The sequence below is a fragment of the Artemia franciscana genome, chromosome 18, assembly GCF_032884065.1.
Source record: "Artemia franciscana chromosome 18, ASM3288406v1, whole genome shotgun sequence".
NCBI classification, from domain to species: Eukaryota; Metazoa; Arthropoda; class Branchiopoda; order Anostraca; family Artemiidae; genus Artemia; species Artemia franciscana.
In genome coordinates this window covers 32,506,777-32,532,641 of record NC_088880.1, presented here as the reverse complement: position 1 = coordinate 32,532,641, position 25,865 = coordinate 32,506,777, and the positions used below count along the sequence as shown (strand labels likewise).

The 25,865-nt window shown below is 34.3% G+C and overlaps 1 protein-coding gene across 1 annotated transcript in view; it reads right to left on the bottom strand.

The window, feature by feature from the left end:
- LOC136038883 (agrin-like) overlaps nucleotides 1-25,865 on the bottom strand; it is a 209,988-nt gene that overhangs the window by 73,601 nt on the left and 110,522 nt on the right. Inside the window, exons 4-5 of the mRNA XM_065722350.1 lie at nucleotides 19,358-19,591; nucleotides 18,032-18,144 (exon numbers count right to left, since the gene is read on the bottom strand). Of these exons, the coding sequence (XP_065578422.1) occupies nucleotides 18,032-18,144; nucleotides 19,358-19,591 (347 nt within the window). The remainder of the gene's footprint in view (nucleotides 1-18,031; nucleotides 18,145-19,357; nucleotides 19,592-25,865) is intronic.

Sequence of the window (25,865 nt, the reverse complement as noted above, 5' to 3'; positions counted from 1 at the left end):
CAATTACTTATTGGGAAACACGCAACGTCAACAGACTAAGCTTTAGTTTATTCTGGTGTCAAGGGATATGTGTAATTTAAGGTCCTCTAATTTCGCCACTGCAGTGGGTATTTTACTGAAAACCTTGAAGAGTTTTTACACAAACGCTGCAAAACTTAGTTCTATAAGCTTACGTAACGTAAACACCGAGACTAAAAAAAATACAGGAGTTTTTTTTTATGTCTAGTAATGAGATAAAGGTTATGCTGATGGAAGCAAGTCGAAAAAACAGTACTGAGTTCTTTTATCGAAATTACCCTAGCCCATCCACAAAATACATTCAGAATTGAGTCGTGCTCGTCATCTTTTGTTTCATTATTAGAAAAACCCACTGTACAAAAAAAAAAATTCGGCAATCAAAAGAATCATATTTAAAGAATATATCAATAATCGCTTTGGGAACTAAACAAAATTAGTTCCCAAAATGATCCGTAAGTAACACATCACAAAAATAGTTCATTCAAAGAGAAAAAGGGCCATATATTTCTTATAATTCAATGGTAAAACTGCTACAACCTCTACTACTAACAACTCACGGCAGCACCAAGTCGCCTGAGTCCAACACACCTACGCACGCTACTCTTCCATCCAAATCTATTCAAAGTCTCGTTCTTTACACCCTCCCAGAGAGTTCCAATTTCCTTTAAATCTTTCTTTATGACACCCTCCCACCCAAGACAAGGAAAATATGCTTTCCGTTTAGCCCTAGACAGTTGGCTGAAAAGGAGAGTCTTCGCCAATATGTCACCCTTCATCCGCAGAACGTGCCGTAGCCATCTCAACCTTTTTTCCATTATAACTAAAGAACGTGGGATTGAACCACATTTTTCGTAGAGCCTACTGTTTGAAATACGGTCAGTCAGTCGGGTACCCACAAAAATCCGTAGCCAATTTCTCTAGACAATATCAAGCCAATCTTCATCCACTTTTTTAAGCGCCCATGCTTCAGAGTAAACAGACTAACGATTTGACTAACGGACTAACATTTGACCACTGTCATCCCAATCTTGGTTTGCAAACTTATCTTCTTATTCTTCCAAATTTTTTTTTTTAACTATGACAAAACATCCTGAGCCTCGGCTATTCTACTTTTAGCATCTTTACTGCTCCCACCGTCTTTACTAATAATATTACCAAGGTAAGTAACTACCTACCTGATCAATCATTCCATTACCCAGCGTCACCTTTTCATCTTCATTTTTTCCTAGCCTTAGTGACCTAGTCTTCTTAAAATTAATATTGAAACCTATTCTAGCACCCTGAACTCGCAAAACCTCTAAATGTTCATTCATTTTGTTCACATTTTCATCTAGGATGCTTAAGTCATCAGCATAATCTAAGCCCAGGAGAGTTTTTCCTCCCCATTTGATTTAGTGGTCTCCCATTGCCTTCCCTGTGCTCTTTAAGACAAAATCTTCCAAAGGATTCACATAAAGGGGGATAGAACATAATTCTGCTGAAATCCTGATTTAATCCAGAACCAGCTGCTAACCTCATTTCCTACCTTAGCCACAGCAGTGTTTTTCTCGTACATAGTACTAATCGCTTTAATGTATTAGTTTGGTATATCATACAAGAATAATACCTTTGCTAAAGCTCTTCTGTCACCAAAATCGAACGCTTGCTGATAATGTATAAAACTGAGGACCAAATGTGTTTGACAACTTAGGAATTTCTCAGTTATTAGTCAAAGAGTAAAAATTTGGTGGATACATCCTCTTCCTACTCTAAGACCGCACTGTTCTTCTATTAAAACTTTGTCTACAGAATCTTTCAGTCTAGAAATTATAATATTACTAAGTAATTTGGTACCTACAAAGACCAGACTAATACCTCAATAATAACCACACACACTATTATCAACTTTCGTGTACAGGGGTTTAATTAGTGTTTTTTCTGAAATCACTAAGTGTTTTCTCTTTTTCAAAAATCATATTTATGCTCTTAAGTACCGGATTTCTAACCTCAGAGCCACCTTATTTGATTTTACTTATTTACCACACTACCAACCTCTGGATCCTTATTATTTTTTAATCCTTTTAGTACTATCACTAATTCGTCCTCAAAGAATAAATCTTTCTTCACATCCAAGGTATCACAAACTTTTTTATTTTCCTCTATATCATTTCCTGTAACTCCCTCTTGGGTTAGCACATTTTTAAAATGGTCTGCCCATCTCTATTAACTGTTGCGTTATTATTAATTGTGGCCCCATTCCTACCTTTAACAGGGACAAGTCCGGATTGAGTAGTCCCTCTCAATTTATTATCATGCCAGTACAAAATTTTACTATTATGTCTTCTAGCTACATCTTCCAGATCCTTTGCAATTTTAGCCATGGTCCCACTTCGTACTTCCTTAGTTCATATTTAAATGCTTTTTCCACATTCTATACATCCTTTTTGTTTTCATATGACCTATCACTCACATAATTCTTGTACAAGCCTCTTCTCCTCTCTATTAAACATAAAACCTTGTCACTAATATTCCTAGCTGCAGTTCTAACTTTCTTCACTAAGACACCCTCAGCAACTTCACAAATCGGTTCTCCAAAGTTATTCCAACCATCTTCCACACTGTTGAATTTTAAATTCTCAACTTTTGTATCCAATTGTCCCTGGATATTTTCTCTCAAATTTTCTTCCTGGGGTCTACCAACATCATAACCTCCCGGGAGGTAGTTACCCTTCCAAAATTTCAGCTTTAAATTAATCCTAGACACTACAAGATGGTAATATTAACTTTTAACATCAATAACAACACTTCTATATACCCTAGAATCTTGTACTAATCCTGCCAGTCTTCAGTTTACTATAACATAACCAATATGGTTTGCTACTGTACCATCACGTGAATACCATTTTAACTTAATGGCCATTTTAGGCACAAACAACGTATTGGTTATAACTAGATTGTTACTTAAGCTTTTAGAAAGAACATAATATTAAATTCCGCTCGATTGGTTCTTCTTCGTGGAAATTTATGCTATAAAAAAAGAACAGAAATTTTAAATTCCACCTGATTTGTCCTTCTATGTAAAATTCTAAGGCATTAAAATGAACAGAAAATTAGATTTAACCTGATTGTTTTCCTTTGTGGAAACTTAAGCTATAAAAAATAACAGAAATTTTAAATTCCACCTGATTGGCTCTTCTGTGTGAAATTCTTAGCCATCAGAAAATTAAGTTCCACTTGATTGATCCTTTTATGTGGAAATTTAAGCTATTAGAAAGAACAGAAATCAAATTCCACAGTATTGGCCCCCCTTTGTGAAAATTTGAGCTACAAAAAGAAGAGTAATTTTAAATTCCACCTGATTGGTTCTCCTATGTGAAATTCGACGCCATTAAAATTCACAGGAAATTAAATTCTACTTGATTGATTGTTCTTTCTGCAAATTTAAGTTATTAAAAACACAGAAAATTAAGTTACGCATGATTGGTTCTCCCATGTAAAATTTTAAGCAATTGAAAAGAACAAAAATTTTTAATTCTCTTAATGAAATTTTGAGCTATTAAAAATAACAGAGAATTAAATTCCAACTGATTGGTTTTCCTATGTAAAATTTTACGCTATTAAAAAGAATACAAAATTAAAGTCCACCTGATTAGTTCTCTAGTATGAAAATTTAAGCCAATAAAAAGATTAAATATGTCTTTAGTCATGAGAGTTTTACAAGCAGTCCCTCTGTTTTTCTGTGGTTCACTTGACTGGGACGCACTGAATATGAAAAAGTATTTAATGAATGAGTGGATTTGTTTACTCAACCCAATGCAATACAGCACTGTAAAATAGAAAGTTAGACCTAAAAAAGTCAAACTTAAAAAGTAAAAATTGATGCAACTAAAAAATAAAACAGGGACAAGTCCTTTCAGTAGACAGTAAAAACAGATGCAAAAAGCTCTGGATATTTCAAACACATACAACGGTGATCGTCATGAGCAGATAAATGGCTGATGAGCAAATGTTTATCTGATGATGGCGATCAGTGCTGTATGTGGTCGAAATATCAAGAGCTTTTCGTCTCTGGTTACACTGTCTAATAAAAGGACTTATCCCTATTTTCACTTTTATTTTTTCGTCACAGAAAGGCTGTAGGATTTTCGAGAAAACACCTGTTGTAACTAAAAGAGGACTTCATACTAACAGAACCACCCTCCCCTCTACCACCACGCTTTTTTCGATGATAAAGTTCCATTTGCCCTTTATTCATGCCTCAATTGATTAATAAAAATATTCAATCCTTCCAAAAATGATTAGCCCCAGTCTTTTTAAAGGGTAAAAAAAGTGAAACATTAAAAATGTATCTTGTAATTGTTCCTTGTAAAACAAAATTGTCGAACAGGCTTATAAAAAAAAAGGTAAAGGATACGGCATTAGACTTTACAGTCCCTACCGGCGGTGCTGATTTCCGTTTCTTGGCCCTTCAGCCAGGAAGTGCAATGGGGGGTTGGGGGCCAACCATCCTGTGCTTTCGCACACCCTTCCTGTTTACCTTCCCCAGATTTTTCCAGGTACCTTTTTAAAGCTGGGTCGACTCTGGCTAAGCTTACAGAGTCACGCCACTGACTCCCGTCCCAAACTGAACAATTGGGTACACTAGGATTCGAACCGGATTAATTCACCAAGCTACAATTATAATATTGCTTTGACTGTTTCTTAAAAAATGATTAGAACTTGCAAAAATTTAATGTTTTTTTAAAACAAAACATAATAATAATAACGCGAAGAAAATTTCAAACACTTTCAATCTGTTAGAAAATGAAATTGAAATTTCAATCTGGTAGATTGCAGGAAAATAACGCACCAAAAATTTTCATAGGGAGCATAAATCTTAATCTGTTTCTTATTTAGTTTCTCTAAACTTTCTTGCAAATGACTTTTATCTGGCAAATAATAAGCTATACTTTATTGATCCCGCAGTTTATCTTGTGTAAATATATTATTTCTGGGGACATATATTATTTCTTGAGACACAATTTTACGCCCCTCCGCTGCGAAGCAGTAAATATTTCATTTATGTCACAAATATAATCCATGGAACTACGCCAGGGCCTGTCATAAGCAAATACCATCATTTATATCCAGATGGCTTTCTAAGCCTTTTTAAATCTTTGGTGACCATCTGAACAGCCTTTCATAATGTCATAAGGCAATTTATAGTTCTAATTTTAGGGTGCTAAAGAGTGATTCTCACGACTCTTAATGAAATGCTGCACCAACAGACATATCTGTAATAAGACAGAGGCATAAGAGAAAGTTGGGTAGTTGGGGTGCGTTTTACATATGTAGACTACTGAACAATCTCTTATTCTGTGGATGAAGGATGGCAAATGGACAGAGATTATCCTTTTTGGCAAACAGTATAGGTCCAAACAAATCAGTTCGTTCCCAGTCGGGGTGGGAGGATGTCATAAGGAAAGATTTAGGGGAAATGGGAACTTCTTGGGAGGGTGGAAAGAGGGTGGTACGGACGGAGGAGAACAGCGCATAGTTGCATAGTGTTGGCCTCATTCAGCCTGGTGCTGCTTTCAGTTGTTAGTAGTAGTAGTAATTTTATAACAGGAAATTATATTATGAAACAGCTAAGAGCTCCATTCCTACCTATTCAGAGATTTAATGTTTACTCTTTCTTACGGAGTTCTTATTTCCTCAAAATGTTTTCCTGTATACCCTTCTCAACCCATTCGAGATCATCCTGCTTTCGTTGTGCCTTAAGGGCCGGATACACATAGCTTTTTTGGCACTGACCTTGAAAAATGCTCTAGTTCTCGGTGCTGATTTAAAAAAACGGCACAAAAAGATTTTCAAAAATATGTCCCTGAGGTGTGTCAATCCTCAATGGTTCCCTTCTCTTCGGCAGGAAAATCAAAAGAACTAAGCTGAGATCAATAATGTAGCAATTGATAAACTGCAGTTGGCTTGAAATCTTGCGTTTTGCGCAAATCTGAAATCGGTACTGGAAAAAAAAGTTATGTGTGTACGGCCTTGTAGCTGGATTATCGACGAGCAAGACATTTAACATCATATCATCTGTAAAATGTGACCTAGAAATCTTCACTTTTCTAGAATCTAGGTTAACTGTCATGGACTTTATCTTCATCAAATATTTCGTGGTAACGAACTGTAGTAAGGAGCGACCCGGCTCAACAGTAAGCAAAACTCTAAAAAACAAAAATTTGATACTAATAGATACATCAAAAGAATCGGAGTCTTATGCTGATTTTAAATATATAAGTTTCATCAAATTTAGTCTTACTTATCAAAAGTTTCGAGCGAGAGAAAATTTGTCTTGTTTTGGAAAATAGGGGGAAACACCCTCTAAAAGTCATAGGATCTTAATGATCACACCATCGCATTCAGCGTATCAGAGAGCCCTACTTTAGAAATTTCAAGCTCCTATCTACAAAAATATGGAACTTAGTATTTTTTGCTAGAAGACCGATCACGGGTGCGTGTTTATTTGTTTGTTTGTTTGTTTTTTTTCCCAGGGGTGATCATATCAACCAAGTGGTCCTAGAATGTCACGAGAGGGCTCATTCTAACAAAAAAAAAATGTAACCACGCTCAGTTTTTCCCTAGGTCAACGGATCGCAATTTTGAGAAAGCCATTTTGTTCAACATAGTCGAAAAATATTATAACTATGTCTTTGGGGCTGACTCACTCCCCCACAGTCCCTGGGGGAGGCGCTGCAAGTTAAAAACTTTGACCAGCGTTTACATACTGTAATGGCTGTTTGGAAGTGTACAGACCTTTTCAGGGGGATTTTTTGGTTTGGGGGGTTGAGGGAAGGGGATTACGTAGGAGGATCTTCCCTTGGAGGAATTTGTCATGGGAGAAGAGAAATTCCATGAAGGGGGCGCAGGATTTTCTAGCATTATTTAAAAAAAACAATGAAAAAATAAATATGGAGAAGTTTTTTCCACTGAAAGTAAGGACCAGCATTAAAACTTAAAACGAACTGAGATTATTACGCATATGGGGGGGGGGGTCATCTCTTCCTAAATACCTCGTTCTTTAAGCTAAAGTATTTCTAGGAATTTCAACTATTTATTCTATAGCCTTTGTGATTCAGGGGCCAATCTTAAGGAATTGGGACAAAATTAAAGCTTTAGTGTAAATAACGAGGTATCAATGAGGGGGCAACCCCCCTCATATATATAGTAAAAATGTACGAATATAGAAGTTCGTTACGTAACATAATTTGTATTAAGATATTTTTTTCAAAAATAAGGCAAATTTTCTCAGGCTCGTAACCTTTGATTGGTAAGACTAAACTTAATGAAACCCATGTTTTAAAATTAGCATAAAATCCAATTCATTTGATGTATATATCGGTATTCAAATTCACCTTTTTAGAGTTTTGGTTACTTTTCAGCCGGGTCACTCCTTACTTACAGTTTGTTACCACGAATTGTTTGATACAGTTACTCTAATGAGCACATAAGACATTCATCAGACAATGCCTCTGGAAAAAATTTAGCTTATAGAAGATCAAACATAAAAGATAAAATAATATCCCCTTTGAATTTTTCGAGGCCCAACTTTTAAGACCTTTACTTGACCAATGCCATATTCTATTTTTGCAAACTTTTTCGAGCCACCAAAGGACACTATGTGGTTGAATCATTCTACATTTTATATATTCCTTTTACTCACCTTCCAACTATTAATACTGCCTCAGTTACTAGTGAAGCTATTCATTTGGTCAATTTCCTCAGTGTTTAACTGTAGAAAAGAGATTCTACTTTAAAACCTTGTTTTACTTATAGTGATTCCAAATAGGCTATATAAAATCTTTAACTTAGAATACACTGACCTAAGCTACTAGCCTAAGAACATTTTTACTATTTTATGGGGGGAGTAATTTGATGAAAGTAACAATATCAAATTTAGTAATAAGGGATAATTACAAAAAAGGCTTCAAACTCCTACCTACAAAACACCAAAATTTCGTATTCTTTCCGAAGAAGTTGGTCACGGATACATGTTGTTTACTTTTTTTGGCAGGTCGTTTTTTTTATCATAGATTAAATAATAAAAAACTAATTTTTTTTATCTGAAAGTAAGGAGCGACATTAAAACTTAAAACGAATAGTAATTACTCCGTGTATGAAAGGGGCTGTTCCCTTCTCAGCGCCCCACTCTTTACGCTAAAATTTGACCCTTTCTCTAAATTCTACTTTATTAAACAGTAAAATACTTTATTAAACAGCCCCTTTCATACACGGAGTAATTTTTGTTCGTTTTTATTTTTAATGTCGCTCCTTACTTTCAATTAAAAAAAAACTAGTTTTTTTTGTTTAATTTCTGAACGTTTTTTGTTAATTTATGTTTTATTTTGGCTCTCCGCACATAAATTATTAAAATGAAATTTGCATATTAATTCATTTTTTTTAGCTAGATGGCTTTCTCTTAGTTTTGATCTGACGATTTTAAGAAATAAGAGGTGGCGTAGGAGGTCTTGTTGCCCTCCAATTTTCTGGTTACTTAAAAAGGCAACTAGAACTTTTAGTTTTTAACGAACGTTTTTATTAGTAAAAAATATACATAACTTAAGAATGAAATGACGTAACCAACTTCTATATTCTTATATTTGTATTATGTATATGACGGGGTTTGTCCCCTATTTAATACCTCGCTCTTTACACTAAAGCTTAAGTTTTGTCTCAGTTCTTTAAGACTGATCCCTGAATAAGAAAGGCCGCAGAATAAATAGTTCAAAGTGCCAAAAATACTTTAGCATAAAGAGCGAGGTATTTAGGAAGAGAAGAACCCCTCATATGCGTAATAATCTCTGTTCATTTTTAAGTTTCAATGTTGCTCCTTACTTTCAGTAGAATTTTTTTTTTCATGTTTATTATTTCATTGTTTTTTAATAGTAATGCTAGAAAATCCTACGCCCCCTTCATTGAATTTCTCTTGCCCCATGGCATATTCCTCCAAGGAATGGTCTTGCCACATAATCCCCTTTCCTCAGTCCCTCCTTAAAGCAATAATATCTCCCTGAAAACGTCTGTACACTTCCCAATAACCATTACTGTATGTAAACACTGGTCGAAATTTGTAACTTGCAGCCCCTCTCCCGGGGGCTATGGGGAGTAAGTCATCCCCAAAGATATAGTTATTATGGTTTTTGACTATGCTGAACAAAATGGCTATTTCAAAATTTTGATCCCTTGACTTTGGGAAAAAAATGAGCGTGGGAGGGGGCCTAGGTGCTCTCCAATTGTTTTGTCACTTAAAAAGGGCACGAAAACTTTTCAATTCCTTTAGAACGAGCCCTTTTGCGACATTGTAGGACCAATTAGTCAATACGATGACCCCTGGGAAAAAACAGAAAACAAATAAACACACACCCGTGATCGGTCTTCCGGCAAAAAAAAAACGAAGTTCCACAATTTTGTAGATAGGAGCTTGAAACTTTTGCAACAGGGTTATCTGATACGCTAAATATGATGGTGTGAGTTTCGTTAAGATTCTATGATTTTAGGGGGTGTTTCCCCCTATTTTCCAAAACACAGCAAATATTCTCAGGCTCGTTAGTTTTGATGACAAAGACTAAATATAATGAAATTTATATGTTTAAAATCAGCATGAAAAGCCAATTCCTTTGATGTATCTCTTAGTATCAAAATTCTGTTTTTTAGAGTTTCGTTTACTATTGAGCCCACACGAACTCTTATTACATTGACCACACGAACTCTTTGACTACAAAAGAGATGTCTCTTTTACGGAAATTCAGTTCTATTACCTCTTTAAATTAAAAAAGAGAATACGCCCAATTACCAATTTAATCGAGCAATTTTGCTATTTAATCTAACTTAAGTATTAATTCTGGAAAGGTTTTTCAGGCCACCATGCTTTTCCATTTACAAATAAAACAAACGAAAATACTGAAAATCGGGTATAATATTCCAAATGATAGCATTTTATTATCAGATGGGTTTTTTCGCTTCGATTTTTTGCTATTTTTTACCTTTTCCTTTTATGTTCTGTTGAATTTATTTTTTTCTGCTGATAACGAAATCCGGATGTGAATTCGAAAAATTTGGACTTCTGTTATTTTTGAAATATTTTAGTCTTACTTGAAATATTATACCTGTTTTTCTTAATTTTCATTTGCTTTATTTGTAGATTTAATTTACTTTTGTGTTTTTTTTTTCACATGTTGTTTTCCTTGTGGATGAAACTGATGTTCTTCCTTGACCCTTGCCGTAGCAACTTTTTTTTTAAGATGAAAACTGGATGCAAGTATATTCATAGGATACAAAGTTCTCGGTGACATCAAAGTGTGAAAAAGCCGAAAGCAGAGGTGGTTTCTTCGTCTCTCTTAATTTCATAGAAAATTGTTGCTTATAATAATTATTACTTCCGATAGAGGAATGTATCCAAGGCAAAAAGGAGGAGGGACACAGCGAATATATTCCCTAGAATTCAGCAATGATTCAAAAAAATCTCTTGCTCAGTAAAAAGTGTAGCAGCACGGAACACTAGCATTGGGTACAATTAATTTCCTGTATTTGACAGTTTTCATTAGTTTTGCGTATGCTTTGGCTAAAAGAGGGAAAGTTAGGTAGAGGGAAAAAAACGCCAGAGGAATATAGAGATGGAGAGAGAGAGAGAGAGAGAAAAAGAGGCAGAGGGACAGAGAGAGAGAGAGAGATGGGAAGAGATCGAGAATTCAATTTTCTATAAGTGTCTCGGGCAATAAACGACAACACTACAAAAAAAATGTAAAATATTGTCATAACTTACATTCAAAAAAAAGATAGATTTCTTAATGACACAATCAATCTCACACATTAAACATCTGCCACAAGCTCTTCTTTCAGATAACACCATAAACAAAATTAATTAACCAAAAGCACATACACAAAAGTAATATAAAATATCAGCCTGCGAAATCGAAGATTGGAGCAAAAGTTACGTTATATTTTACCTTGCTTCGCCTAGTTTCTTATCATTTTTTCATTTTTCTTTTGCTTATGCTTATATGTATTATTATTTTATAACTTCCGAAGTATCCTATTTCCCATACTTTTTACTAATACGAGATGGTTGGATTACTTTTCTTATATTTACTTTTGACTGGAACTAAACGCTTCTGCGGCTCGTTCAGCTCCGTATTTCACAAACAGCATTTTTCTATAAGGCACTGTACTATGGAACGGATTCAAGATAGTACATCTCGTCACTATTTCAGAGTCCACCGAAGAGGTAGAATCCTTCAAGTGACGGTACATTGTTTTTTACCATTGACCACCAATTTTCCGTGCTTATTTCGTATGTTTTTTCGTAGTTATGTGCTAGATTTTAAATTTTGCTTTTGAATTTTTTTACTCAGCTATGCACGCTTCTTTTACATACCAATCTATCCGAAGCTTCACTTTTTATTTCTCGGATTAATTCCAACTTTTGTTAAATATTTCTTTATCGCCTCTCCCAATGTAATTTCTGTAGTTTCCAATGCTCTAATCACGGTTCGCAGACTAATTTTTTTTTTTTCTTTTTTTTTCTTTTTTTTTAATTGCTATGGAGGAAAATTGCTAAAGGAAGAAACGCTTGATAGTCTATTTCGAAGGATTGTCTACTTACGAAAGTCGTGAACACCATGTGGCGAATGGTAGCGCATGGTACACGTGGCGTACATGTGGCGCATGGTACACAAGGTAGACATTTTTGAGATGTGACACAAAGTTTGACGATATCTGATGTGAAGAAATATGATGTGGCAGAAGTGTTGAATGTGTGATGGGAAAAGTACACCAGGTCACGATGAGTGATCATCTCCTAGCTTGTATTATTTTGGATATGATGTATGGTTATGGGTATGAATTTGGATATGGCTTTTGTCCCAAAAATTTAAACAATAACAATTTGCTGACTCTCAATGCAGCTGCTCCTATAAGAAGCCGCACTTTTTTGAGCTGTTTGATGTCGTTTGTTTTAATCCTATCTTTGGCTAATTATTCATTTAATGAACATTTTCCAACAAAATCGAAGAAGTATGTTAAAAGTTATACGAAAAACAGAAATTAGTAAGAAAAAAAAATAAAACCTAAAATAAAAAGAAATTATAATTAAAAATGGATTCCAGACAAAATGAGAGGAACCTTAAATTTCTGTATTAATCTTTTTTACTAAATATTTGCATGGTTGTGACACATCTTTTTTTTTCTTTTTTTTACGAAACTAGTATCCATGAAAAGTGGTGATCTTGGATTTTTTTGGTGCAAATTTCATCTTTGCCTCTTTAAAATTTAAGGTGTTGCTTCGGAAGAGGATCAGCTTATTTTGAGAAGGAAGGAAGGGGGGAAATATGCCATATTTTGGCATATTTGTCAAAATATGGCAAATGAATCTTGAAAGCCGTTGCGTAATAAAAAAGCACGGGTTACAGGTGATAAATATTTGTTTATATTTTTTACACTTATAAATCTTGATTATAAAATTGATTATAATCGGTATAAATCTTGATGAAACCTTGCTCTCCAACTTTAATTCTCATACTGGTTAAAAGCTTTTAGCGCAACTCTATCTATTTAATGTCGCAATAAATCTTCTCCATCATGACTTTGTGTAAAAACGGTCGAATAATTCAATTACAGAAAACCTTAGACAACAGAAGCGAAAGAAGGAAAGTAGGCTTAAGTGCTTTCCTTTCAAGTATAGGCTCTTAAGAATAGCAGCTCACTTGGATCACTTGTTATGAAGAAATAGAGAGGAAGTTTCTTTCAAGCTACTAATAAAAGGCTTTGCTTAAGAACTACTCTGCATCCTATAGAATTTTCCGACGAAAATCCTATTGAAATTACTTATTCAGGAATAATTTATTTCCTCTTTCTTAATTAACCAAGAGAAAGAAAAGCATCACTCAAACATTGACAAGAACTAAAATTTGGAAAAAAAAATATGACGAATTTTAGAGTAGGACCAAAACTGTCATATATACATGCATATTTACAAATATAGATTCACAAAATCATATATTTGCAAAGCTCATATTCAAGGGCATGAATCATATCAAACAGTTCGTGGTTATAAACTGTAAGTAAGGAGCGACCCGGGTCAATAGTATCCGAAATCCTTAAAAAACGGAATTTGATACAAATAGATGCGCAAAAGGAATCGGTTTTTCATGTTGATTTCAAATATGTAAGTTTAATCCTACCCAGAAGTAACGACCCTGAAAACATTTGCCTCGTTTATCCATAAAAGGAGAAAAAATCCTGTAAAAATAATTAAATCTTAATGAAAATAGCATCATCAGATTCAGGGTATCAGAAAACCCTACTGCAGTGGTTTTGAGCTCCTATCTGCAAAAATGTGAAATTTTGTACTTTTTGCCAGAAGAAAGATCACGAACGCGTGTTTATTTGATTGTTGTTTTTTTTTCCAAGGGTGGTATCGATCCAGTGATCCTAAAATAGCACGATTGAGCTCATTCAAACAGATGTTAAAAGTCCTAGCGCCCTTTTTAAGGGACCAGAATATTGGAGAGCAACTAGGCACCCTCCCATGCTCACTTTTTCCCAAAGTCACCTGATCAAAATTTTGAGATTGGCATTTTGCTCAGCATAGTCGAAAATACAATAACTATGTCTTTGAGAATGATTTAATCCCTCACAGTCCCAGGGGAAAGGCTACAAGCTATGAATTTTGCCCACTGTTTACACATAGTATTGGTTGTTGGGAAGTATAAAGACGTTTTCAGGAGGAATTTTTCATGGTGAAGGGAGAGATCGAGGGAGGCGGTAACGTGGGAGGATTCATGGAAGATTTTTTCAAGGGGTAAGGGACATTTCTATGAAGGGGTGCCAAATTCTCCAGTATTAGTTACAAAATGGCCAAAAATTAACTAAAAAAACAAGTCTTCAGATGAAAGTAAGGAACAGCGTTGAAACTTAAAACGAACAGAAATTGCTATGTATATGAGGAGGTTCACCCCCTAGCTAATATCTCGCTCTTTACGCTAACCTTTTTTTAGTACTTTCAAAAGAGCTACCTATTCTAATTAAACGACTTTTGTGATTCAGGGGTCATTCTTAAAGAACTGGAAGAAACTTTAGTGTAAAGAGTGAATATGACTAGAGGACAAATACCCTCATATACGTAATAATATCTGTTCGTTTTAAATTTCAATATTTCACCTTACTTTCAGTTCAAAAAAGTTTTTATTTATTTAATATATTCATAAAGTCTAGGTAATATCAAATTTATAAATTATTTACTTTGAAGCATAAAAATTAAGCCATTCGGACAAAGCATTTTTTCACCTCACCTGGCATATGGCATTCCACTCAGACGTAGAAAGAAGATCCATTTCAAACAGTTTGTGGTAACGAACTGTTATTGCTAATAAGATGTATCAATTGAATTGACTTTTTATGCTGATTTCAAATATATAAGTTTAATTAAATTTAATCTTACCCATTATATACGCTACGAGTCAGAGAAAATTTGCCTGATTTTCGAAAAAAGGAGGAAGAGTACCTAAAAGTCATAGAATATTAATGAAAATCAAACCATCAGATTCAACATATCAGAAAACCCTACTGTAAAGGTTTCAAGCTTATATCTGCAAAAAGGACAAATTTTTTTCCCCTGAGTGATCGTATCCACCTAGATGTCCTAAAATATCATGAGAGAACTCATTCGAACAGCAATTAAAAGTTCTAGTGTCCTTTTTAAGTGACCAAAAAGATCGGAAGGCAACTAAGCCCCCTCCCCGCCCTTTTTATCCCAAAATAGTCCGATGAAGATTTTGAGATAACCCTTTTGTTAATCATAATTTAAAGGCCCAAAAACTGTGTATTTGGATTTAACCTGACCCTCACAGCCTCAGGGGAAAAGCCTTTAAGTTATAAAATTTCCCCATTGTTTACGCATAGTATTTGTTATTGGGAAGTATGTATACATTTTCGTATAGGAAGGGGGGCTAATTTCCTGATGGGGTTTTTTCACAGATGTATTTTGCAAGGGGAGTGAAGTGTCCAGGGGTGAACCTATCAGGGAAATTATACACTAGGGGAATTTGCCAGAATTCCTAAGCGAATTTCTTTTTATATGTCTGGATTTCTCTTTTCCGTAGTAATTTTACGCGTGGAGTTGTTGAAAACAACTGTTAGGGGTAAATTTTCACCGAAATTGAATTGTCTAAGGTATATTTCCGTGGGGCAGGGGTTCCTCCGCAGAGGTGGTGCCAGATTTCCTGGCATCATTTTAAAAAGCGACCAGAAATTAAATAAAAAACAAGTTATTTCAACTGAAAGTAAGGAGCAATATTAAAACGTAAAACGAACAGAAATTATTATGCATATGAAGGGTATTCCCCCCTTCTCAACACCTCACTCTTTACGCTTAACTTTGATTCTTTGTCACAACTCTACTTTCTAAAACAATAATAACTTTAGCGTACAGAGCGATGTGTTAAGGAGGAGGCAATCCCCTTCACATACGTAATAATTTGTCTTCGTTTTAAGTTGTAGTGTCGCTCCTTACTTTCAGTGGAAAAAAACTTGTCTCTTTGTTTAAGAACAAATAGTAAAGACACGGAAGATAACCACAGAGGAGGACAAGATTGCCGCAATCCCACTGCTTCTTGACTATTAGGTAAGTTTTTGTAATGCTCGAAAAACTGACGCTATATTGCTACTTATGCTTCTACTACTACTGACTCACTGCAGCACAAATCCACCTGAGGCCAAAACAGCTATGCCCTGACCTTCCTTAACCTAGTCTAATCAAAACCTCACTCTTTAATAATATCCACCAAGTCCCAATTCCCATTTCATCCTTCCTTGTGACTTCTTCTCACCCTATTTGGGAAAGACCTACTTCTTACTTGACCCCAGAAGATAAGCCGAGAAGCCAAATCTCCACAATATTTTGGAAAAAACCTACTTTTTCTTTGACCCCAGGTGAATAGCCAAAAAACCAAATCCCCCCAATATTTAGGAAAGACCTACTTTTTCTTTGACCCCAGGTGAATGGCAAAAAAGCCATTCACCTACTTTTTCTTTGACCCCCAGGTTAATGGCAAAAGAGCCAAATTCCCACAATATTTAGAAAAACATACTTTTCTTGGCCCCATGTGAATGGCAAAAAAACCGAATTCCCACAATATTTGGGAAAGACCTACTTTTTCTGTGACCCCAGGTGAATGACAAAAAGAGCCGAATCGATCTGTTGAATGAAGGGCAATACATTGAATGGGGAGTGTGCGTAAAAAATCAAGATATATGGGGATAGGACATATTCCTGATTAAACCCTGATTCCACACCAAATCAACTTCGGACCTTACTTCCTACCTTAGCCCTAGCAATATTCTTATTTATAAGACCAATCACTTGGTATAGTATACTTATCTCATATCATAGGCAGTGCAATAGTACTGCCTAAGTGAACATTGATATTGCTTCATGTATTTTTTTTTTCACCAGTCCACTTCGCATGGAAAGAGTTGTCATAACAACGTTGGAAGGCCTAATTCGATTGGAAATTTTACGTTCTAGTTCCCATTTTAAAAGACAAAACTGATTTGAGGGTAACCAGCTTCTTTCACCCATTTGAGGTGCCTTCCTGTCTAAGACAATCAAAATTTTGATATAGCTATTTTCTCAGAAGAGTCGAAAGGTCCAATAACTATACTTACAGTTATGATATGACCCGGGACATTATAGTTATGAGTTCCTGGAACAAGGGATGGAAGTTAGGCAAGTTGCCTATTTTTGCACGTAAGGTCTGTTGCTCTGAAGGGGGCATGTTTGATCCTTGGTTTCCAAGAACGCTAAGGGTGTTAGGGCTGAAAATTTTCAGTGTTCAGGGGAATTTCGAACTAAATCCATACGCATTATGTGCATCCAAGTTGTCAAAAGTGCGTGTCAGCATTATCTCGGAACGGTCGAAAGTATTAATTTGAAACTTTTAAATCCACTACTAGTGCTGCTGCCATTATATATTGGATTATTGTAGCTCTATACTTTTCTTTGAAAACTCCTTATTTGGATTTTTTTTAAATAGATAATAAAAAAGAAGCAAAGCCTAAAAAAGCAAATAATCACAGCAGATAATCTACTTCTGTCTTTCCTTCGGTGTTCATAAAATCTGAAAGAGTTCCGATGTTTAATCAGTAATTAGATGATCCCAAGAAGAGTTCTTTTGTGAAACAAACTACTATGTCAGGTTAGATTAGGTTATAAAGTCATGTTGTGTCCATTGACGCACTGTTTTGTTGTGGGCAACAACCCATTTTGCCGGAAAAATATAATTGCCTCTTTTTCAGTCTTTAACAAATAACAAAGAGAGATAAAACTCGACAAAAAAACCTCAAACGAAACTGCGGCCAGTAGAAAGAAAAGATATGAAAGACTAAAATAACTCGGATATTTCGCCTGTATCTAAACTAGGCGTCCTCATCAGAAGATAAAAAGAAAAAAGTTAAATTAAAAACAAATAAAACCACTACCAACAGTAATAAATACAATTGTCGCTACTGATCCACGTAGGGAAAAGAAGCTATTAGAGTTACTTCAATGAGAACATCAAAGCAACTTAAGAACTTCTATTTTCGGTCTTTGGCAAATCCCAAATCTTCATTTCAAATTCCATGTTCAGACACTATCTTCTATCACTATGCGTAGCAAACTAAATTGAGTTTTGTCTTTATGGCTATGAAGCAGGATTCTCTCAGCAAGATTCTTGAGTGTGTTCTGAACTGAATTGAATCAATTGAATAATGAACATATACCAAATATTTAATTAAAATGTACCTGCATCGTAGTTTTTTTCACAAAAGAACCTAACTTCACTTTTTGAGTGTGTTCTGAATAATATACAAGTACCACATTATCGGCAATTTCACAAATAGCAATGAATAAGTACAAGCTGAGACAATATAGTACATACAGCGTTATACTTACATCGAATCATATAAGAACTACTTCTTTCACTTCACATTCATAATGTTTATCAGTAAGTTTACTTACCTCTGGTTCTTCGCCTCCTTTTGATTTCTTTATCCAGTCATCATTTTGTGACAGAGTGACACCTGCCTCGTCTTTTTGTGGACGGCTAACGGAATAAAACTTCTCAATCGATTCTGAAACAAAAGAGGAATATCAAGTCCATTATGGATAATATAGTAATTTTCGATTATGATCAGGCAATAAAAACAATACCCAAATGAAAACATGGATTCAATAAGCGATTAAAACAAAACAGTTTTATTTTGTGGGAGATATGGATGATGTCTGCTCTTTTAGAATGTGCATTCAATGTTAAAAAAAAAAAAAACACTATAAAAATAATCTTGTTTAGACTGCCTCTACAACGTCGTCTAAGAGTACGGGAACGAACTAGTTGAAGAAGCTTTATTGTGATTTTTGTTCGTTTTGGGTTTGATCTATCTATCGATGGCTGCCTTTCCACGCATCACTTAAAACTTAACGCGCACATAAATTATCTTATGCCCCACGTACATATTTATCTATAGGGTGGGGGCGGGGTGTGAAGATCATCCTTCATATGAGCCCAAACTCTTTGCATTAAAAAAGTTGTTTCCCTAAAAGTACTTTAGGATGCACAAATATAGCGACCTGGTAGATCATAGGTGTTTTATTGTATGACTATCTTTGAAAAACATGAAATGAGGAATATTATTAGTTCCTTTTCAGAAGAAGTCTCACGAAAATTTGAAAAACTTAGGCCTAGTAAATTTAATTTTAAGGTCCTGCCCCCTCTCTCCCGCTAAATATCTACTGAACCTCTTAGTCGGGTTAGGGGATACCCCTAACCCGTCCCAATTCCTGTAGAGGCAAGTATATCTTTTGATTTACTCTGCTAATGTTTCTAAAATAAACAAATAGCATAGCTCTTACCCCTAACACCTGTATTTTACGTGTCATATTAATCCATAATTAAATATCACCAAATAAAAGGAAAATTGATTGCTGTCGCTGCCCTTACAACTTAACCCAATTGCACGAAATTTATAGAAAAATTCATGCTAATAGGTTATACCTAGATAATATTGAGAGAAAATATGGACCTGAATGCCCCCATGCAATCATTCTAGTTTCTTGAAACATTTTTTATGCTCATAACTATGTATATTAGTCTTTTTGTATATTTAAGTGTTTACTCGCACCAACAGTTTTTATTTTTTATTTGATTTTTTTAATCCTATATTTTCGCCATTCAAAAGCTGTATCTCTTGTTTTTCAGTATTCAGATTTTTATAAACATTTGTTTTTTGTTTTTATTCCCTCAACTTGATTGAGTAGATTTATCACAACAGGAACGAAAATGATTACCTTGCAATATAGAACTTTCTCGACAAGCTCCGTGATGAGCGAGGACAATTTTCCTAGTCCTTAGACACCCTTCTCGTTTCAAGAAGCAAAGATTGTTATACGTGACCCCATCAGCACCACAAACAGGCTCATAAAAGAGGGGACAGTCTCCACAAACACAAATAGCTTTACCTCCTTGATTTGAGCAAATTCCACCACCGGGACAAGTAAAGGCAGAACAGGGACTGAGACGACCTAAATAGAGAGACATCTTTATATGGAGTGAACAGTCGATTCTCAGAAGAAAGTTTCTTTAGTATTAAAATAGAAGTTAAATGGCAGGCACATGAAAAGGACTGAAAAAATTATTTAAACATCTTTCAGCATTATAGCTTCTAATATCCCCTAAAAACAAAATTTAAAACCCAAATTTGTTATGCAAAGATTGTTAAAAACCGAAGAAATCAGACATGGCACTGGCCAAACTTTACGTCACATTCTGGGACAATTTAATCTTCATATTTCGGGTCTTTTCTCTATTCTTACTGATGTTATTTTTAAAAAAAGGAAATACTTCAGTTCTTTGGATCGGACGTGGATGGACGAAACAGGAACCCCAGCAATGGCCCCATCATGGAAATAGTTGGTTGGAAACTGAATATAATAATACAACATTGCTATTTGAAAGTATTGTTGTTTGAAATAAACCCTATCAAGAAATAAAAAAAACAGGGTTAGGATTTCTAACAGGGTTACAGGTTAACAGGGTTAGGATATGAAGCTTTATTAGGGAGATGAATATATGAGCCAAACTATCCGATGTCAGTAGAGCCACTGTCATAGTGTCACAAGGAGGCAATAATTTTGCAGGTCATTAATGTAAGTTAAGAAAATTAGGACTCTGTTAATAAACCTTGTGGGGTACATATATCATCAGGAGAAATTGGTTTTGGTGTGTGACCGTTTACATTTACTATAGTTTTCCGGCCATGCAAGTAAGGTTATAATAATTCGTTTCAATAATTCGTCAATAATTTCAATAATTCGTCAATAAGGTTTTAATAATTCGTGCCTTTTACCTTTAATTCCTGTTCATTCTTAATTAAATTTAATTTTAATTAAATTCCTGTTTAATTTTAATGTAAAATTTTGTGATTGATGTCTTGTGGCATGAGAGGAGTTGATTTTTATCATTTAAAGAGCTATTGAGATTTAGTAAGGTTTCAGTCTTAGCTTCTTAGATACAACCTTTGACCGGTCTGAATCTAAAGTAACTTATGGAAAATAAATTCCTTTCATAAAAATTTATAATAATTTGTTCCTTAATTAATCTTTTAATGCCTTTGATAATGGGGAAAACAGCTATTAGCCGTTAACTACTTATATCTGTATTATCTTCTTTTTATAATTTGAGATGCGTTGGGTAAATTCTCAAATTTCTGGAAAGATCGTATGAAGCAATGGGACAGAAATAACGCATACAACTATTTTTACATATTTCCAAAAAGTCTGTGTAGATCTAGCCATTTTTTTTATCATCTTTATTACATTCTCAAGCTCATTAGGGGATACGGAGAATATGAACAATGCAATTTTCCGATGGTGGAAGAAATTGGTATATGAATGAGGTGAGCATTTACCAGGATTAAGGGTAATATGTGAACGAATACTCGAAGAAATGGCAAAAATGTTCTACAATACGATCCTTTCTTATGACCTAAGAACTGCTTTCAATTATATTCAATTTTGGGTATGATATTTTATTTTTATTTCTGTTGTTTTTTTAAAGTCCGTAACTTGAGGGGAGTTGGCTTCTGGAACAAATTTTCAAAATTGATGTTCAAGCCCATTTCGTTCTTAGAAATCAGTTTGTGATTATGAAATATAAGGAGATACTCGAGGTAAATATTAACCAAAATTAAAAAAAAAAGTTTTGACAACAATGCATACATCCATATTACCGGTTATTTATTATTGTTTGAATTACTTTAGTTCACAAAGCTTAAAGTTATCCAACCTGAGTTGTAAGCCAGCGGAAGGTGGCACTATTGAGGAGGATCTATGGAGCTTTTTGAGGGAGGGGGTAAATATCCTTTGAGCTTAAAAATGCGAGTTTTATTCCCAAATTCCTTGAATCTCCATAAAAGTTTAAAATAAACATAGGAGGATTTCTTTTTTAGGTTAGGGGACTGGGGATGTGGAACTTAATTTCTATTTCCCTTAGTCCCATAGGAGTGTTTTTGGAATTCACTTGGAATATTGATACTGAAGGGTGATATCATCCCTATGGTTTCAGACTGTCTTTTTCTTTTTAATAATTTAGGCTTAACTCTTTATTCTGATTGGTCATTGATAACATTTTATGTTAGAAAGTTGAAAATTGTACAACTTTTCAAATAATGAACAATATATACTACTGGTTCAGAAGTTGTGCTGTCGTACTTTAGTTTAACCTTCAAGTTTGACTGAAAAACTGGACATAACACACACTGGATATGCAATGTAGGATAAGTTTCACTCTAGAAATCACCAGACATGGCTGTCAGCTCTTTTCTGGTATAGACAGTATACAGTCTTTTAAACTAAAATTAAAGTCACCAAGAATCATGGTTGCAGCGACACCTGGAGCTTTGTAAAGAGTAAGCAACGACCCAAAAATTTTAAAGCATGTTTAGAAAAAGAACTTTCTAGTTAGGAAATATTGCCTTTGGCATCTGATTGAGGAATGGTAACTATCATATCACTTGCTCTTAAAAGTAAAATCTTATTGCGAAAATGAATCTATAGAAGTTTCGAAATAGAACCCGAAAACTCTTAAAAATATTTTTGGGTTGGAACGAAACGTACTATTGTAATAAGCATGGCTGAAAATCAGGAATATTACTGCCCTCAACCTGGAACACCAACAGAATCTTCTTTCCTTCAACAGAAAACACTAATGTGTCTCTTTTCTCCTTTTTGCCGTTTTTCCTCCTTTTTCAACAATCTCCTTTTTTCAACAGGAAACACTGATGTGTCTCCTTTCTCCTTCTTGCCGTTTTTCCTCCTTTTTCAACTATCTCCTTTTTTTCAGAAGGAAACACTGATGTGTCTCTTTTCTCCTTCTTTCCGTATCTCCTACTTTTTCCACAATTTTTTTTTCAACCGTAAACATACATGTGTCTCCTTTCTCCTTCTTGTCGTTTTTCCTCCTTTTTCAACAATCTCCTTTTTCAACAGGAAACACTGATGTGTCTCCTTTCTCCTTCTTGCCGTTTTTCCTCCTTTTTCAACTTTCTCCTTTTTTTCAAAAGTAAACACTGATGCGTCTCTTTTCTCCTTCTTTCCGCATCTCCTACTTTTTCAACAATTTTTTTTTTCAACCGGAAACATACATGTGTCTCCTTTCTCCTTCTTGTCGTTTTTCCTCCTTTTTCAACAATCTCCTTTTTTCAACAGGAAACACTGATGTGTCTCCTTTCTCCTTCTTGCCGTTTTTCCTCCTTTTTCAACTTTCTCCTTTTTTTCAAAAGTAAACACTGATGCGTCTCTTTTCTCCTTCTTTTCGTATCTCCTAATTTTTCAACAATCTTTTTTTTTCAACCGGAAACACACATGTGTCTCCTTTCTCCTTCTTGCCGTTTTTCCTCCTTTTTCAACAATCTCCTTTTTCAACAGGAAACACTGATGTGTCTCCTTTCTCCTTCTTGCCGTTTTTTATTTACGCTACCAAATTTACCTTTTACTGCAACATAGTAAAGAGTTGTTTAATGGCTCAATTCAAGGTTCTTGATCAATTCAAAGCTCTTGGTTAATACATTTTTTTTGTAAAATTACATTCGAAAAGAGCATAAAGCAGGTGAATCAAGTGTTGATAGAACTTCGATTTCTGTATTACTGTCATAAACTTATAGCAGGGGGAACAGCAAACAGTAGAGCCCAAACACTCCTGAATGGGCTATATTAGTGTACTGGCTAGCACACGATGTTGTAGTCGAGGTATTTTTTTTAAAATAGGTTTTCAGTCTCCAGCGCCCTTCTAGCGTCAAAGAAAAAGAAAAAAGAGACACTTAGGGGCTTTTTATGCAAAAAAAGTGATTTTGCTGGTTTTCCAAGGTGAGGTAGTGCTATTATTCTTTACAGTGTTTTTAACAATGGCCGATCGATTGCATGTTTTCGATGCCTAAAATGAACAAAATTAATTCCCATTTAAAACAAAAATTTTTGATGAAAGAAAGGAGCGATATAAAAACTTAAAACGAGCAAACCCTACTGGTCTGCAGTTTATGCAACACGTATCTGAAAAACAAAGTCTCGAATAAAATGGCTCGAGATATTTCTGAAACACTACCGCTTTACTAAAAAAAACAAAACCAACGTAAATAAAAAAATTAGGGGCATAAAAATCCTTAAGGAGTGCACAGAAAGTAATAGACAAATTTATATTGGATGATCTAGTGAGAGACATTGAAAAAATTGCTTTTAAGTTAGGTTTAAATTATTATGTGACTATATTTCTACTCGTCTTTGGGTTTACTACAGCTCTTTATTTTAGTTTTTTTTTTACATTTCGTTTGAACTATTTTTCTTTTGAATGTAATAGCTTTTTTTTTACTGTTTTAGGCAGAGAATTAAGATTTTAGATAACTATCTAAATTTTGAACAAAATTAAAATATTCAGTCAAAGCTTTTGGATAGCAATATTTCTGTGCAACGAACTTAAAAATATTATTACTATACAATTCCTGATTGATAGAGAGGGAATATGCTATTCTAATGGACAGAACATCTGTACAATTTTTGGCTTTCTATAAGGCTGAAGCCATTTTGACTCCCTAAACCTTCGATATAGACAAAGATCAATCCAACATAATTTTATTACAGGAATCTTATTCTATTATATTTTATTATAACTACTCGTATGTTCAAATGAATAAATTTCGGGTTATTTGGCTCTAGACATTTACTCCCCCCCCGGAAATACCATTTACTCCCAACCTAAAACCTATTTACTTAAACCTAATCATAAAAACCTAAATTACTTGTATTTACTAAGATTAAAAGATGTTTCTCATGCCTTAATAGAGAAAAGAGTTGGATTAAAACTACTGGTGATTTCAAAGAAGATTAATCACTGAAGTTAGTGCTTTTCGGAAATTATCACACTTCAATATTAATATTAATTATCACAATTCAATTATCACACTTAAATATTCAAATTAATCAATATTAAATATTCAAATATTCAAGAATTCAAATTCAATATTTAAAATTCAATAATTCAATAATTCAATATTTAAATATTCAAAATTCAAATTAAATATTCAAATTATCACACTTCAATATTAATGGATTTTATACTGAACACTTTGTCTTATCTTTCGGTTGAATTTTTTTTATGGAAGAAAGGAGCGATATAAAAACTTAAAACGTGTAAACCTTACTGGTTGGCAGTTAATGCAACATGTATCTGAAAAACATAGTCTCAAATAAAATGGCTCGAGATATTTCTGAAACAGTACCGCTTTACTGAAAACACAAAACAAGCGCAAATAAAGAAAATTAGGGGCATAAAAATCCTTAAGGAGCGTACAGAAAATATTAGACAAATTTATATTGGATAATCTAATAAGAGACATCAAAAAATATTTTACTTGCCATGAAATCAACAAATTTTACTACACAGTTTTAATTCTCTAAGAGACTCAAGCTAGTTTTCAGTAAAGCGCTAGTTTTTCAGAATTCTACAAACACGGGGAAATATGACAAGCCATTTTATTTGGAACAGCTTTTCCCATATAGGCCTATGTTGCATAAAAAACGAAGCAGTAATTTTTGTTCGCTTTGTGTTTCAAATTCGCTCTTTACGTTCAAAATAAAATCAAACTTTAAAAAAAAATCACAGATATCAATCAAAGGTTCAGCATTTCATTTACGATGCTTGTTTTATTTGGAAAATCTGCGTTACTAGATGACGAAGGACAAAAACACTACAGGGATAACTTACCACAAAAGACCAAGACAAAGTGAAGATTTTCACAAAAACATTTTTCCTTCTGATTTTTCCCTCTTTTGTATTTGAAAAATCTGTGTTACTAGATGATTGAGGTAAAAAAAACTACAGGGATACCTTACAACAAAAGACCAAGACAAAGTAAAGATTTTCACAAAAGAATTTTCCTTTTGATTTTTCCTTCAGTTTCTAATTTTCTTCAAAAATCTGCGTTACTATATGATACAGGACAACAAACTACAGGGATAACTTACCACAATAGACCAAGAAAATGTAAAGATTTTCACAAAAAGATTTTATATTTTAAATTTTCCTTCTGTTTTATTCGAAAAATCTGCGTTACTAGATGATGGAGGACAAAAAAAAAATACAGGGATAACTTACCAAAAAAGACCAGGATAGAGTAAAGATTTTCACAAAAGGATTTTCCCTTTTAATTTTTCCTTCTGTTTTACATGAAAAATCTGCGTTACTAGATGATGGAGGACAAAACAAACTACAGGGATAACTTACCACAAAATACCAAGACAAAGTAAA